This window comes from Chiloscyllium punctatum, chromosome 29 (genome assembly GCF_047496795.1).
Source record: "Chiloscyllium punctatum isolate Juve2018m chromosome 29, sChiPun1.3, whole genome shotgun sequence".
Taxonomy (NCBI): domain Eukaryota; kingdom Metazoa; phylum Chordata; class Chondrichthyes; order Orectolobiformes; family Hemiscylliidae; genus Chiloscyllium; species Chiloscyllium punctatum.
In genome coordinates this window covers 58,612,384-58,629,356 of record NC_092767.1, presented here as the reverse complement: position 1 = coordinate 58,629,356, position 16,973 = coordinate 58,612,384, and the positions used below count along the sequence as shown (strand labels likewise).

Sequence of the window (16,973 nt, the reverse complement as noted above, 5' to 3'; positions counted from 1 at the left end):
TATCAAGTTCCTTGCACATTGTTGGAGCTGCACTCATCCAGGCAAGTGAGGCCTACTCCATCACATTCCTGACTTGTGCTTTGTGGATAGTGGAAGGTTCGGGGTGTCAGGAGGTGAGTTATTCACCAAAGGATTCCAAACTCTTGCAGCCACTGCATTTATATGGCAAGTCCAGTTCAGTTTGTAGTCAATAGGTGTCCTGAGGATGGTGACAGTGGGTGATTCGGCAATGGTGATGTCATTGAATGTCAAGTGAGGATAGTTAAAATCTCTCTTGCTGGAGATGGACATTAACCTGGTGTGAGTTTACTTAGCCCTTGTCAGCTCAAGCCTGAATGTTGTTCAGGTCTTGATGCATTTTTTATTTAAATTCATTCTTTCGATGAGTGCATCACTGTGGCACCTGCATTTATTGCCCTTGGGAAGGTAGTGGTAAGCTGCCTTCTTGAACACCTGACCCAATAATGGAAAGAATGTGATGATGAGGTGGCTGAAGATAGTTGGGCCTAGAGCACTACATGAGGTAACCCCTGCAGAGATCTCCTCGAGTTGAGATGACCAACAACCAACAACCACAATCATCATCCTATCTTTCAGATTGACTCCAACCAGTGGACAGTTTCCACCCTGATTCCACTGATTCCAGGTTTGCTCATGTGGTGAAATGTGGCCTTGATGTCAGGGACTCTTACGTTGAGGTCCCCAGATTACTATCTGGGTGTCTGGATTAATAGTCTGGTGTTAATACTACTGGACCATCACGTCCCTTGGAAAAATACAACAAAAGCATATACTTACACATAAAGAAAAAACACACACCTAGTGTCACACTGACATATGGACACATACAAACACAAATGCACACAGATACAGATTCATGGATATATGCTCAGAATAATGCACAATGTCAGTATACAACAAACACACATACACTGTCACATACACAATTAAATATAGACACATAAACATGGACCTACACACATAGATGTGTACACACAGATATACAAACACCTCCATCTACGTTCTCACACACGCGCAGACTCATTCACAGACTGGGATATATGAACAGATTCACACGCATACACAAAGTTCATATGACCACACACACACATGTACACACACACACACTCATACACACACACACACTCATACACACAGATTCAAAACCACAGAAATGCACAGAGGCACATACACAAGACATACATCCTGTTTTAATGCACAGGGAAAGCGGAATAGAAGGATGGCATGAAATGAAGCGTAAGGAGGAAGTATTATGTTAGAACACACATCAGCACAAATTAGATGGCCCAAATGACCTTATGCTATTCTGTATTGAGTTTCTAATAACTTCATACCAACTGCTGTATAGTAAGCAACAAATCCAGTATAACGTTCTTCATTGGAGAAATCTGATTTAAAAGTGACTTTCATCCAATTTCCTGTGGTGTGGTATTCTTGGGGGAATTGGAAATCTTCCTCCTCTTTGCTACTGCCACAGATCGGAGGATGAAGTGCTTCATCACAAAAGATCTGGGAAAATGAAATGACACAATAAAATTAGTTTCATAATTTCAACTGTGAGACCCTAAAATCAATGGAAATTGTTGTATAGAAAAATGGGGAGATTGAGGTATAGACTGCAAGATAGATGGAAACATAGATAATCTTATGTATAAAATCTAAAAATAGCCAGACAACATATGATGGCTGTGAAGAAACATAAAGATAGACAATTACATTGATGGACAGATAAAGACACATTATAGGTACATGAGGTGGATGATGGATAGACAGGCAGACAGATAAATCAAATAGGTTTAAATGGAAAATAATATTCAAAGGGATGAATTAAAGCACTTCATATAAAAGCGTGCACCATTCACAAAAGAAGTTAATGATTTGAATGTGCAAGCTGAGGTAAATGGTTATTATTTAGTTGCCATTAAAGAGACTTGGCACTGAACATACAAGAATATTCTCTATTTAGGGGTCTGGGACAAAACAAAAGGAAGTAGAGTAGTACTCCTAGTAAGGAAATATATGAGTGTGTTAGTAAGATAGGGTGTTTGATTAAAAGATCAAGATGTCGAATCAGTTTGCATGGACCTACAAGTCAGTGAGAGAAAGCAAACATTGCTGTGAATTGTTTATAGAATGCTAAAACATAGTTCTAATATTGGAATGCTCTAAATTAGGAAATTACAAGTACGTGTAACCTGAGTATTAATGGGCAATGTAAATCTGCATATAATAGGGTTAAGCAAGTCACCACAAATGGATGAACCCCTGGAGTATGTGTGAGATAGTTTTCTGGGACAATATGTTGAGGGACTAACTAGGGAATCAGTCTATTTTGGATTTGGTGTTATGTAATGAAAAAGGATTAATTAATAATGTCACTGTAAAGGGACCTTTGCAAAATAATGGTTATAATACAATAGAATTTTAAATGAAGTTTGAACATAGTTCTTTCTGAAGCTACAACATTAAATCTGAGCAAAGAAAATTCTGAGGCAATGAGGAATAAGCTTGCTGAGGTGGATTGGTGAAAATACTTTAAATTATTTTATAATTGACAGACAATGGAAAATATTTAAAGAAATACTGTCCTGTCTGTATCGTCTTGAAATGGATAAAGGTGGATAAGTCCCCAGGACCTGATCAGGTGTACCCGAAAACTCTGTGGGAAGCTAGAGAAGTGATTGCTGGTCCTCTTGCTGAGATATTTGTATCATCGATAGTCACAGGTGAGGTGCTGGAAGACTGGAGGTTGACAAACTTGGTGCCACTGTTTAAGAAGGGCGGTAAAGACAAGCCAGGGAACTATAGACCGGTGAGCCTGACCTCAGTGGTGGGCAAGTTGTTGGAGGGAATCCTGAGGGACAGGATGTACATGTATTTGGGAAGGCAAGGACTGATTCGGGGTAGTCAACATGGCTTTGTGCATGGGAAATCATGTCTCACAAACTTGACTGAGTTTTTTGAAGATGTAACAAAGAAGATTGATGAGGGCAGAGCAGTAGATGTGATTTTTTTGGACTTCAGTAAGGCGTTCGATATGGGAGACTAATTACCAAGGTTAGATCTCATGGAATACAGGGAGAACTAGCCATTTGGATACAGAACTGGCTCAAAGGTGGTAGTGGAGGGTTGTTTTTCAGACTGGAGGCCTGTGACCAGTGAAGTGCCACAAGGATCGGTGCTGGGCCCTCTACTTTTTGTCATTTACATAAATGATTTGGATGCGAGCATAAGAGGTGCAGTTAGTAAGTTTGCAGATGACACCAAAATTGGAGGTGTAGTGGACAGCGAAGAGGGTTACCTCAGATTACAACAGGATCCGGATCAAATGGGCTAATGGGCTGAGAAGTGGCAGATGGAGTTTAATTCAGATAAATGCGAGGTGCTGCATTTTGGGAAAGCACACCTTAGCAGGACTTATACACTTAATGGTAAGGTCCTAGGGAGCGTTGCTGAACAAAGAGACCTTGGAGTGCAGGTTCATAGCTCATTGAAAGTGGAGTCACAGGTAGATAGGATAGTGAAGAAGGCATTTGGTATGCTTTCCTTTATTGGTCAGAGTATTGAGTACAGGAGTTGGGAGATCATGTTGCGGCTGTACAGGACATTGGTTAGGCCTCTGTTGGAATATTGCATGCAATTCTGGTGTCCTTCCTATCGGAAAGATGTTGAGAAACTTGACAGGGTTCAGAAAACACTTACAAGGATGTTGCTAGGGTTGGAGGATCTGAGCTACAGGGAAAGGCTGAACAGGCTGGGGCTGTTTTCCCTGAAGCGTCAGAGGCTGAGGGGTGACCTTATAGAGGTTTACAAAATTATGAGGGACATGGATAGGATAAATAGACAAAGTCTTTTCCCTGGGATCGGGGAGTCCATTACTAGAAGGCATAGGTTTAGGGTGAGAGGGGAAAGATATAAAAGAGACCTAAGGGGCAACTTTTTCATGCAGAGGATGGTATGTGTATGGAATGAGCTGCCAGAGGATGAGGTGGAGGCTGGTACAATTGCAACATTTAGGAAGCATTTGGATGGGTATATGAATAGGAAGGGTTTGGAGGGATATGGGTCGGGTGCTGGCACGTGGGACTAGATTGGATTGGGATATCTGGTTGGCATGGACGGGTTGGACTGAAGGGTCTGTTTCCATGTTTATAAGAATGTCAGAAATAGTGGCAGGCATGAGGATTGGGAGAAAATTAGGACTGAACAAAGGACAACCAACAAACTGACAAGCAAAGGAAAAACAAAATGTAGATGGAAGCTAGCAAAGAACATAAATGCTGACCATACAAGCTCCTACTCATGAAAGGAAAAATAATAGAAGGGGTAAATGAAGGGCTTTTGGATGTGGAGCTTAGAGAGTTTATAATGGAGAATTGGTAATGCAAATAAACCAGTTATTTTGCATCTGTCTTCAAGGACACAGAAAACCTCCCAGAAGTGAGGCAACCATGGGACTTGTGCAACTGAAAAGCTAAAAGACATTTGTATTAGTAAAGAGGTCATCGTGGATTAATTAAGGGTTTATAAGCCTTCTGGAGCAGTTGAGCTTAATCCCCAAGTATTTAAGAAAGCAGCAATAGAGATAATAGAGTCATTGGTGAATACCATTCTTAATTCGAACAATTCTGGAAAGATTCCTGCTGACTAGAAAGTGGTAAATATAGCCCTAATATTTAAGAAGGAAGGGAGAGAGAGAGAGTAAGTGGAGAACAACAGACCTGTTAGCTTGCCATCTGTGGTGGGAAAAATGTTAGAGTTATAAAATGTGTGATATCTGTACATTTGGAAAGAATGGCAAGATTGGGTTGAATGAAAATGGATTTATGAAAGAGAATCATATTTGACACACTTGGAGTTTTTGAGGATATATTTGTAACATAGGTATGTGTGTGTGGTGCATAATGATTTCCTGAAGGTTTTTGATCGGTCTCACAGGAGATTAGTAAATAAAATTACAGAGTGTGGAATTAGGAAAATATACTAGAATGGATTGAGAATTAGTTAATAGATAGAAAGCAGAGTTTAGGAATAAAAGGATCATTATTAGGATAGCAGGTTTTTGCAAATGGGATACTGTCAGGGTTACTGCACTGTCTACAAGTTTTTACGACCCTTATAGGAACGGTTTGAATGTGGAGATCAATTGTAATATTTCTAACTGTGCTAATGACATCAAGCTAGGTGTGAATGTAGATTGTGAGGTGGCTTCAAGAAGATTGGACAGCCTAATTGAATGGGTTAAAGCATGTCAGATGGAATATGTAAATACGTGTGAAGATTTTAGTTTACGAGTAAAATGGGAAAGGTAGAATATTTGTGAAAATGTAAGAGGTCGAGTAATGTGCATATCCAATAGGGTACGGCATTCCTTGTCCATGTGTTTCTAACAGCTGCCATGCAGCTGCAGTAAGCAATTCGGAAGCTAAATTGTTTATTGCTGTTTGTTATCTATTAACTAATTCTCAATCCATTCTAGTATATTTTCCTAATTCCACACTCTGTAATTTTATTTACTAATCTCCTGTGAGACCTTATCAAAAGCCTTCAGGAAATCCATGTGCACCACACACATGTTACAAATGTATCCTCAAAAACCCCAAGTGTGTCAAATATGATTCTCTTTCATAAATCCATTTTCATTCTGCCCAATCTTTGAGAACAGAAGTAAAGATGCCTTATTGCAGTTGTATACAGACTTGGTGAGGCTGGAGCTGGAGTATTGTGTATTGCTTTGGTCTCCTTATTTACAGAAGAATGTATTTGCTGTTAAGGAAACACAGTGGAGGTTTATCAGATTAACCCTTGGGATGGCAGGATTGTTTTAGGAGGAGACATTGAGGTATATTCTCCACAAGGTGAAAATGACGCTGTAGATTAGAGTCGAGAGTGTGGTGCTGGAAAAGCACAGCAGGTCAGGCAGCATCTGAGGAGCAGGAGAATCGAAGTTTTGGGCAAAAGCCCTTCATCAGGTATTCTCTACAGTTTTGAAGAATGAGAGGTTGTCTCATTGAAAGTTACAAAATGATTTCAGGACGTAAGAGGATGAACATGGAGAGGATGTTTCTCCTCAATTGTAAGATCACAAATTAAACCATTTAGCCCATCGAGTCTGCTCTGGAGATGGAGGCTCCAGAATTTATAGAATCCTTACAGTGTGGAAACAGGCCATTTGGCCCATCAAGTCCATACTGCCCCTCCAAAGGGTAACCCACCCAGACCATTCCCCTACCCTATTCCTCGACATTTACCCCTTACTAATGCATCTAATCTACACATCACTGAACACTATGGGCAATTTAGCATGGCCAATTCACCTAACCTTCAAATCTTTGGACTATTGGAGGAAACTCGAGCACCCAGAGGAAATCCATGCAGACACTGGGAGAACATGCAAACACCACGCAGACAGTCACTTGAGGTTGGAATCAAACCCGGGTCCCTGGTGCTGTGAGGCGGCAGTGCTAACCACTGAGCCACTAAGGGAGGCATCATCCTAGAACCAAGGGTAGGCTACTTAACACTGAGATAGGAAGGAACTTATTCACTCATAGAGTGGTAAATCTTTGGAATTCTCCACCCCAAAGGGCTGTGGAAGCTTAATCATTAAACAGATTCAAGACAGGAATCAATAGATTTCTGGAAGCTAATCACATCAAAGGATGTGAAAATCGTCCAGCAAAGCGTTTCAAAGGGGTTCGATTATAAAAATAAGGAGTTCTAGTTATATATATAGAAGGCACTAATCATACAACAGGAGGAATACTGCGAACATGGTTTGGTTTCCCATATCCAAGGAAAGATATACTGACATTGGAAGGAGTCCAGAGAAGGTCCATTATTTTGATCCTGTGTAAGGAAGGATGTTCTTATGAGGAGATGTTGAGTAGTTTGGGCTTGTAAACATTGGAGTTAGAAGAATGAGAGATTACATTAATGCAACACTTAAGTTTCATAGTGGATTTGATAGGGATGATGCAGAGAGGTTGCTCTCCTTGTGGGAGAGCCTCGGACTAGAGGGCACAATCTCAAAGGAAGATGTTACCCTTTTAAAACAATGATGAAGAGGATTTGTTTCTCTCAGAGAGTGATGAATTTGTGAAATTCTTTACCACAGAGAAGTCTTGAGGCTGGGTCATTAAGGCTGAGATAGACAAATTCCTAACCATTAAGGGAATCATTTGTTATTGTGAGAAAAGTAAAGTAAATGTTCAATGGACTGAAAGGCCTTCTTCTGCTACCACTTCTGGTTCTAAAGTAGAATTGGGATGTTGATCAGCAATAATCTCGAGTGGGTAGGGCAGGCTCAATGGCTGAATGGCCTACTCCAGTTCCCATGTTCCTAAAATAATAGAGATGTATGTTACAAAAACAAAGAGATCATTACCAAGAATTTAGACTTGTACAATGATAAATATAAAGATAGGCAAGCAAGTTATCTTATTGTCAGGAGGAAAACCTGACAACTAAATTCATGTTCATCACTCAACTTGGACTGTAATAACAATTTGGCAATTTGTGCTCTCTATGGACAAGCTTGGGCCGAGTCCCGGAGTGAGGAGGAGAGAGAGTGTGAGCAGAGTCCCGGAGAGGGGAGCAGAGAGAGTGTGTTCCAAGTCTTGGAATAGGGAGCAGAGCGAATGCAGGCCGAGTCCTGGAGTGGGGAGCTGAGAGAGTGCAGGCTGGGTCCCGGAGTGGGGAGCAGAGAGAGTGCAGGCTGGGTCCTGGAGTGGGGAGCTGAGAGAGTGCAGGCTGGGTCCTGGAGTGGGGAGCTGAGAGAGTGCAGGCCGAGTCCTGGAGTGGGGAGCTGAGAGAGTGCAGGCTGGGTCCCGGAGTGGGGAGCAGAGAGAGTGCAGGCTGGGTCCTGAAGTGGGGAGCTGAGAGAGTGCAGGCTGGGTCCTGGAGTGGGGAGCTGAGAGAGTGCAGGCCGATTCCTGGAGTGGGGAGCTGAGAGAGTGCAGGCTGGGTCCTGGAGTAGGGAGCAGAGAGAGTGCAGGCTGGGTCCTGGAGTGGGGAGCAGGGAGAGTGTGGGACGGGTCCCACAGCAGAGAGTAGAGATTGTGCGAGCTGATTTCCGTAACTGGGAGCAGAGCAGGTGCAGGCTGCATCCCGGAGCTGGGAACAGAGCGAGTCATGGTCACGTCCCGGAGCGGATAGCAGAGAGAGTCGTGGACAGAGGCCAGCGCCTGAAGGCAGCATGGCCTTGTGTTCTGAAGCCCAGCGGGCGCAGACTCCTGTTGGAAAATGAGTTTAACCTGAGTACTTTAAAGACACTTTTTATTCTTATTCTGAACCCTTAAACTCGGTATTCCCATACTAGTCTCTTTTTTGCTCTTTTAAATCTGCGACAACACTTAAAAGTATCTGTAACTAGGTGTTCTGTACCTAAGATGGCATCGAGAGGCGACATTACAAACTTTACACTGCATTGATTCAAGTGCACTTGACAATAAAGGCTGTTCTCAGCTAAATGGGTTACCTGCACATAGTCATAGGCACAGTTGGCTGATGGCTCAATGTTGATGTGGCTGAAGTAGAGTTTGATGCCATAGCCCCTCGGAACTTGGATATCCCAGCTCTGCTGCTCATTGTCAGGGTAGCCTTGAGGGTAATTGAGAGATGTGAACTGGCCATGGAAACCATCCAGGGAAATGCTGCAGAAAACTGGGCGCATGAGAAGGAGCGACACAATTATCCTAAAGAAGCAGAGGAGAAAGAGAGAGAGAGATATGCACACACAGAGTGATTGTGCTGAATGTTGAGGACACAAATATTCTTTCTTGTTGTCTACTAGTTGGTACTCATTTGATGCTCTGTTCATAGTAAGCATATGTCTCCCTATTTTCTATCCATATGATCTAAAAGTACTGAGGGAGTGCTGCACTGTCAGAGGGTCAGTACTGAAAAAGCTCTGCACTGTCAGTGCGTCAGTACAGAAGGGGTGCAGCACTGTCAGTGAGTTAGTATTGAGGGATTCTGCATTGTTGGAGTGCCCTACTAAGGGAGTGCTGCACTGTCAGTGAGTCATTACTGAGAGAGTGCTGCACTGTCAGTGAGTCAGTATTGAGGGAGTGCTGCACTGTCAGTGAGTCAGTACTGAGGGAGTGCTGCATTGTTGGAGTGTCCTACTGAGGGAGTGCTGCACTGTCAGATGTGCAAGCTTTTAGCTGAAGTATTAAACTGACACCAGATCTGTTCTTCATCCAGACATAAAAAATCTCATGACAATCTTTGAGGCATAGAAGGGAATACAGCATAGTGCCTGAGGCCAATATTTAAAACTCAAATATGATTATGAGAAAATACGGATTACCTGGTCAGATTACTAATTGCGGAATCTTGCTATATGCAAATTACCTACCACATTTTCCACATAGCAACAGTGATTAAACATATGTTAAAAAGTGAATCTGCATAGCCTGTTGGTTCAGTTAGGCACATGATAGAAACTCAAATCTTTTTAATGCTATCTTTCATCTTTAATTTTGCTCTCTCCCTCTTTCTTTCCTTCTCTTTTTCCCTCTTTCATTCTTACTCACCACATTTCCATTGGCATTTTAAAACACACAGTAGTGCAGGTATTTCAGCAAGCGTCTCTTCCTCACAGTGAAACAACATGAATTGATTTGCTTGTGTGGGTTCAAAGTGGACTCTTGTTCCCTGGGATCTAAGGTTGTTTGGCAGTCTCCTCACGTACTGTGCAGAGACACACATTGGTATCCCACAGCTATTGAACCAAGCTTCACTCATCTGGCCCAGCTCTGAAAGACTGAGACAATATGAACAATTCTGATTGGAGCTTCATCCATATTCCAATGTTGTGTTGGGATAATTAAAATTTCAAGTTCTATAAGTGGGCCACTAGTGTCTTCCTAAATTTATTTCGGAGTGGTGCTCTGAAATCTCCTGCTTCCAAATAAACCTGTTGGACTACAGTCTGGTGTTGTGTGATTTTTAAATTTATTTTAGGGCTGATTTAAGGCAGGAGTGTGATTAAAAATTAACTGAGTTATCCCCAATCCCGTCAGGACTGTAAACAGAATTCATTTTTGAGTAAACATTCCAAACCCCATCGTGACCGATTCCAGGAATAAAATGCAGTCAAAGTATTGATCAGAAATGAATAATTGAACAAATAAAAAAACACACTGCTGAGAGGTCATCTGATAGATGGACAGACATGTACACAGACTGAGGTACACCATATCAACTCAAGTAAAAGTTGATATAAAAGTTAACTACATTAAGAACAAGTATACCGTTTTGGATACTTGTGGGGGGGACGACTTACCAGGGGTAAGTAACGGGGCTCAGGCCTCAGGCCTCTGGCACGGAGCCTGTCCCCGTTGCTCAGAAGGGAAGGGTGGAGAAGAGCAGAGCAATAATAATTGGGGACTCGATAGTTCGGGGCACAGATAGGCGGTTTTGTGGGAACGAGAGAGACTCACGTTTGGTATGTTGCCTCCCAGGTACAAGGGTACGTGATGTCTCTGATCGTGTTTTCCGGGTCCTTAAGGGGGAGGGGGAGCAGCCTGAAGTCGTGGTCCATATTGGCACCAATGACATAGGTAGGAGGAGTGCTGAGGACGTTCGACAGGCTTTTAGGGAGCTAAGTTGGAAGCTCAGAGTTAGAACGAACAGAGTTGTTGTCTCTGGTTTGTTACCCGTGCCACGTGATAGAGAGTTGAGGAATAGGGAGAGAGAACAGTTAAATGCGTGGCTACAGGGATGGTGCAGGAGGGAGGGATTTCGGTACTTGGATAACTGGGGTTCTTTCTGGGGAAGGTGGGATCTCTATAAACAGGATGGTCTGCACCTGAACCTGAGGGGCACCAGTATCCTTGGGGGGGGTTTGCTAGTGCTCTTGGGGGGGGTTTAAACTAACTCTGCAGGGGCATGGGAACCCAGACTGTAGCGTTAGGGTGCAGGACCTGGAGTGTAGGGAGGTTAGGAATATGGCATCAATCTTAAAGGAGGGTGCCTGTAAACAGAAGAGTGGCTTGAAGTGTGTATACTTTAATGCCAGAAGTGTACGAAATAAGGTAGGTGAACTCGCAGCGTGGGTTGGTACCTGGGACTTCGATGTTGTGGCTATTACGGAGACGTGGCTAGATCAGGGACAGGATTGGCTGTTGCAGGTTCCAGGGTTTAAATGTTTTAGTAGGGTCAGAGGTGGGGGTAAAAGAGGGGGGGGTGTGGCTTTGCTTGTCAAAGATAGTATTACAGCGGTGGAAAGGAAGATGGATGAAGATTTGCCATCTGAGGTAGTTTGGGTTGAGGTTAGGAATAGGAGAGGTGAGGTCACCCTGTTAGGAGTCTTTTACAGGCCTCCTAATAGTCCTAGAATCGTTGAAGAAAGGATTGCGAAGATGATTCAGGAGAAGAGTGACAGTAATAGGGTGATTGTTATGGGAGACTTTAACTTTCCTGATATTGATTGGGAAAGCTATAGCTCAAGTTCGTTAGATGGGTCAGTGTTTGTGCAATGTGTGCAGGAGAGTTTCCTGACACAATATGTAGATAAGCCAACAAGAGGTGAGGCCATACTGGATTTGGTTCTGGGTAACGAACCAGGCCAGGTATTAGAACTAGAGGTAGGTGAGCACTTTGGGGACAGTGACCACAATTCGGTGATTTTTACTCTAGTGATGGAGAGGGATAAGTGTGTACTACAGGGCAAGAGTTATAGCTGGGGGCAGGGAAATTATGATGCGTTGAGGCATGACTTAGGATGTGTGGATTGGAAAAGTAGATTCCAAGGCAAGAGCGTAATTGATATGTGGAACTTGTTCAAGGAGCAACTATTGAGTGTCCTTGATAAGTACGTACCTATCAGGCAGGGAGGAAAGGGTCGTGTGAGGGAGCCGTGGTTTAATAAGGAGTTGGAATCCCTTGTTAAATGGAAGAGGGCGACCTTTGTAAAGATGAGGCGTGAAGGTTCAATAGGGGCAATTGAGAGTTATAAGGTAGCCCGGAAGGACCTGAAGAGAGAGCTAAGAGCAGCAAGGAGGGGACATGAAAGGTCCTTAGTTGGTAGGATTAGGGAAAACCCTAAGGCTTTCTATAGGTATGTTAGGAATAAAAGAATGACTAGGGTAGGAATAGGTCCAATCAAGGATAGTAATGGGAAGTTGCGTGTGGAGGCTGAAGAGATTGGGGAGGTGCTGAATGAATACTTTTCATCAGTATTCACTCAGGAACAGGACATTGTTGTCGATATGAATACTGAGGCACGAATAAGTAGAATGGATGGCTTTGAGATATGTAGAGAAGAGGTGTTGGAAATTCTGGCAAGGATGAAAATAGATAAGTCCCCTGGGCCTGATGGCATTTTTCCTAAGATTCTCTGGGAAGCAAGGGAGGAGATTGCAGAGCCATTGGCCTTGATTTTTGTGTCCTCTTTGTCGACAGGAGTAGTGCCAGAGGACTGGAGGCTAGCAAACGTGGTTCCCTTGTTCAAGAAGGGGAGTAGGGATAATCCTAGTAACTAAAGGCCAGTGAGTCTCACTTCTGTTGTGGGCAAAGTCTTAGAGAGAATTGTAAGGGATAGGATTTATGCACATCTGGATAAGAATGATGTGATCAAGGATAGTCAGCATGGTTTTGTGAAGGGTAGGTCGTGCCTCACAAACCTTATTGAATTCTTTGAGAAGGTGACTAAGGAGGTAGATGAGGGGAAAGCGGTAGATGTGGTATATATGGATTTTAGTAAGGCGTTTGATAAGGTCCCCCATGGTAGGCTACTGCAGAAAATACAGAGATATGGCATTGAGGGTGAGTTGGAGGTTTGGATTAGGAATTGGCTCTCTGGAAGAAGACAGAGGGTAGTAGTTGATGGCAAAGGTTCATCTTGGAGTGCCGTCACTAGCGGTGTTCCGCAAGGATCTGTTTTGGGACCATTGCTGTTTGTCATTTTTATAAATGACCTGGAGGAAGGGTTAGAAGGTTGGGTGAGCAAGTTTGCGGATGATACGAAAGTCGGAGGAGTTGTAGACAGTGAGGAAGGATATGGCAGCTTACAGCGGGATATAGAGAAGCTGCAGAGCTGGGCAGAAAGGTGGCAAATGGAGTTCAATGTAGCTAAGTGTGAAGTGATTCACTTTGGTCAGAGTAATAAAAAGATGGATTACTGGGCTAATGGTAGACTACTTGGTAGTGTGGAAGAGCAGAGGGATCTTGGTGTCCATGTACACAGATCTCTGAAAGTTGCCACCCAGGTAAATAGTGCAGTGAAGAAGGCATATGGCGTACTGGCTTTTATTGGTAGAGGAATTGAGTTCCGGAGTCCTGAGGTCATGCTGCAGTTGTATAAGACTCTGGTGCGGCCGCATCTGGAATATTGTGTGCAGTTTTGGTCGCCATACTATAGGAAGGATGTGGAGGCACTGGAACGGGTGCAGAGGAAGTTTACCAGGATGTTGCCTGGTATGGTAGGAAGATCCTATGAAGAAAGGCTGAGGCACTTGGGGTTGTTTTCATTGGAGAAAAGAAGTTTTAGGGGTGAATAGATAGAGGTGTACAAGATGATTAGGGGGTTAGATAGGGTTGACAGTGAGAACCTTTTTCCACGTATGGAGTCAGCTATTACAAGGGGGCATAGCTTTAAATTAAGGGGGGGTAGATATAGGACTGATGTTCGGGGTAGGTTCTTCACTCAGCGAGTCGTAAGTTCATGGAATGCCCTTCCAGTAGCAGTAGTGGACTCTCCCTCTTTATGGGTATTTAAGCGGGCATTGGATAGGTATATGGAGGATAGTGGGTTAGTGTAGGTTAGGTGGGCTTTGATCGGCGCAACATCGAGGGCCGAAGGGCCTGTACTGCGCTGTATTCTTCTATGTTCTATGTTGTATGTTCTATGTTCTATGTTCTATTAATTCCAGGCTGAGCAAAAACACAGATTTTCATACACCTCATGATGATGTAAACTCTGACTTCACAGGGATGAAATGTGTTGAGACATGTGTAATTGTACAAATGTGTAATTACTTATCAGTAATCACCATAGTTCATTCATTTAAAGATGCACAAATTCTAAAGAGTAAAAATTGATATTTAGGTAGAAACTTCAGATTTCCCTCTGAAAAGTTTTGCAGCAATTTCTAAGTCAACTGAGAAGATCAATATGTACCACATGATCTAATATGGGGCCTTTGTGAAAGAACAGCAAATATGCAGCTCAATGTAAAATGGGAAGTGATTACAGGCTGGAGAAAGATATCCAGTCAACCTAACAAAAAAGCTACCAAGGAGCAAATGCATCCATAGAGGAAGAGCAAGCAAGTGGCTTCACCTGGGATGAAAGTAACAGGATGAGTGATTGGGTGTTGGTTATATTGTCCACAGAACTCTGTAACCTCATTCTCAGAGACATGAAGGAAGATGACATTCCAGAATGCAAGGCCTGTACCAGTGGTGCACAAGATTTACGTAAGGTATTCTGTCAGAAAACAACAAAATTCACAAAGTCTGCCATATCAACTCAATGATGCAATCATCAAATTCTATTGTTTTCTCATCCAACATCAAAAGATGAATGTATAGTAATTGGCCAGCATTGAAAATATGGATGAGCATCAATATGCCAGAAAACAAGGTTCATACAACGATTTGTGAAAAATTCCTTTAATGAAGATTGGGGAGATACATGGCTCCCAATGGTTCTCTTCTGGCAGATTGAAGTGCAAAGCCTCTGAGAGAGAGAGAGAAATGGGTGAGAGCAGAAGGGTTGATAATAGAATGGATGAGACTGGTGTCTCTATCAATCAAGGAATCCTCCTTGGGAAAGAGAAGTCACATTGGAAGCATTAGTGTGGAAGGTTCCAGAATCAGGGCAGGCCATTTAGGGCGAGGACAAAGAGACATTTCACCCAAAGAGGGGTGAGCCTATGGAATTCTCTGCCGCAGAAAGCAACTTAGGCCAAAACATTGCATGTTTTCAAGAAGGTACAATTAGATATAATTGTTAGGGCCAAAGGAATCAAATGTACTGTGTTGGATGATCAGCCATGGTCATATTGAATGATAGAGCAAGCTCGAAGGGCCAGATGTCCTACTCCGGCTCCTATTTCCAATGCTTCTGTGTTTCTTGAACAGATGTGATGAAAATGGAGAAACTGGGAGAATGAATTGGAGTTCTTATAGGAAGCTGATTGTGAGCTATGTTGTCTGTGTCATTGCTCTCCATCAAGCTTCTCCATTTCTCTCTCCACTGTTGACTGTGACATGGCTCACATCCTGTGCATGTATCAATCATTCTTACATTTCTCCATCTCACTGCCTGCTTATTTATCGCGGGTCTGGTCGTTTCAGTAGAGAGAGCAGCAGGGTTAATGTTTGAGGTGGTAACCTGTTACTGGAAAATCATTGACCTGAAACATTGGGTTGGACTTCATGAACCACCCACAGGCAAGAAAGCAGGCAGGAGACCCTTGGAAGAATATGATGTTTCACTTCACTTAATGGCTTCAACCATTTAACAGGCCATAGGAAAGATCTGAAAGCAACAGTTGGACCATGTGTTCTGCTGATCAGTGACTCATTTCCTAGTTTCCAGTGCAATTGGAGACTCTGCCAACTCTCCCTCGATATATCCAGTCTCTCCCCTTGCAATGTCTAACACTCCAAAACAGTAAACCCCAACTCCCACCCGCATCCCCCCCTCATCCCCAACTAAACTGAAGGGCTTGAGAGTAACCTAGGAGATGTTAGAGGAAATAAAACCAGCTCCATCACCCAGGTACTTATGAAACTGAGTGCCTCCCCAACGCCCCCCCCCCCCTCCCCCGCCTCCCCAGTGGCTCACCACAAACTCCCAATTCCTTGCACAGCTGCCCCCCCTTCCAAACCCCTGATCTGGTCCCACCACCAGCCCTCAACAACAAACTTTGGGCTGATCTCACACACCCAACCATCTTACCCCTACCCCTCTCCCCAACCATCCACTCATTCTTCCACTAACCACACAGCACTTGCCCAATCACCTGGACATCTACCATCCAATAGAAGACACTCAATTGACTTCTCCCAGTGATAGCTGACCACCCTCAAAACTTAACCCACCCTATCCCTCAGCTCACCTGGCTCTCTGCACCTCTCTCCGACATCCCACCCTGTAACTGCTCACATTCCCACTCCACCTTACACAACTCTCAGTAGCTGGAACTTTTGAAATTCAACTGACTGGAATACAAGAAAGGGATATTCTGAATTCTGTGATTGCTCTGTCCAAGGTTGCATCTATAGATTACTGGATTGGGCCTGTTGCAATGGATCCTATAAAGAATATTGGCTGGTAAATGACCAGTCCTGACTGCCATGAATAATTGCCACCTTGGCTTTCACATTGTGGCATCATTGACGAGGTGAGGGCAAACCTTTCCCTTTGCATTGTCCTCCTGAATTCAAATTCAACATTTCTTTAATCCATTTGTTGCACGCACCTTCAAATATTTAGCCTTTCTAATGAATATGGATAACATTCCTGTACTGTTAACCCTGTTTTTCTTTCTTCACCAGAGCTGCCTGAACTGTTATAGGCAAATGGATTGAAAACAAATATAATAATGAAATAAGTATTTCTGCAGGGTTAGATATTGTAGTTAGAGTGAGCCATTTACATAAACATAATTGGAAGGAGATATTGAGAAGTGTGATGGGGAGTAGTGATATCGCCGCACAGCTTCACATCAGGACTATTCCATTTTCCCAGTTTCTCCATTTCCAACATGCTTGCTCAGATGAGGAAGCAATCTGCAGCAGTGTTTCCAAATATTTTCTTTTTTTCCCCCAACTTCCATTCCAATAGGTGGCACAGTGGCACACAGGGTCCTGGGTTCAATTCCAGCCTCGGGCGATTGTCTGTTGGAGTTTGCACATTCTCTCCGTGTCTGCATGGGTTTCTTCTGGGTGCTCCGGTTTCATCCTACAATCCAAAGATGCGCAGGTTAGGTGAA

At 43.3% G+C, this 16,973-nt stretch overlaps 1 protein-coding gene across 2 annotated transcripts in view; it reads right to left on the bottom strand.

The window, feature by feature from the left end:
- Nucleotides 1-9,763, bottom strand: part of LOC140454437 (complement C1s subcomponent-like) — a 35,696-nt gene extending 25,933 nt beyond the window's left edge. The window contains exons 1-3 of one of the 2 annotated variants that reach the window (XM_072549169.1): nt 9,561-9,763; nt 8,501-8,717; nt 1,356-1,530 (exon numbers count right to left, since the gene is read on the bottom strand). In XM_072549169.1, the coding sequence (XP_072405270.1) occupies nt 1,356-1,530; nt 8,501-8,717; nt 9,561-9,577 (409 nt within the window). In that variant the 5' untranslated portion in view covers nt 9,578-9,763. The remainder of the gene's footprint in view (nt 1-1,355; nt 1,531-8,500; nt 8,718-9,560) is intronic. The other variant, XM_072549168.1, reaches the window with a different exon arrangement.
- Nucleotides 9,764-16,973: the final 7,210 nt, after the last annotated feature.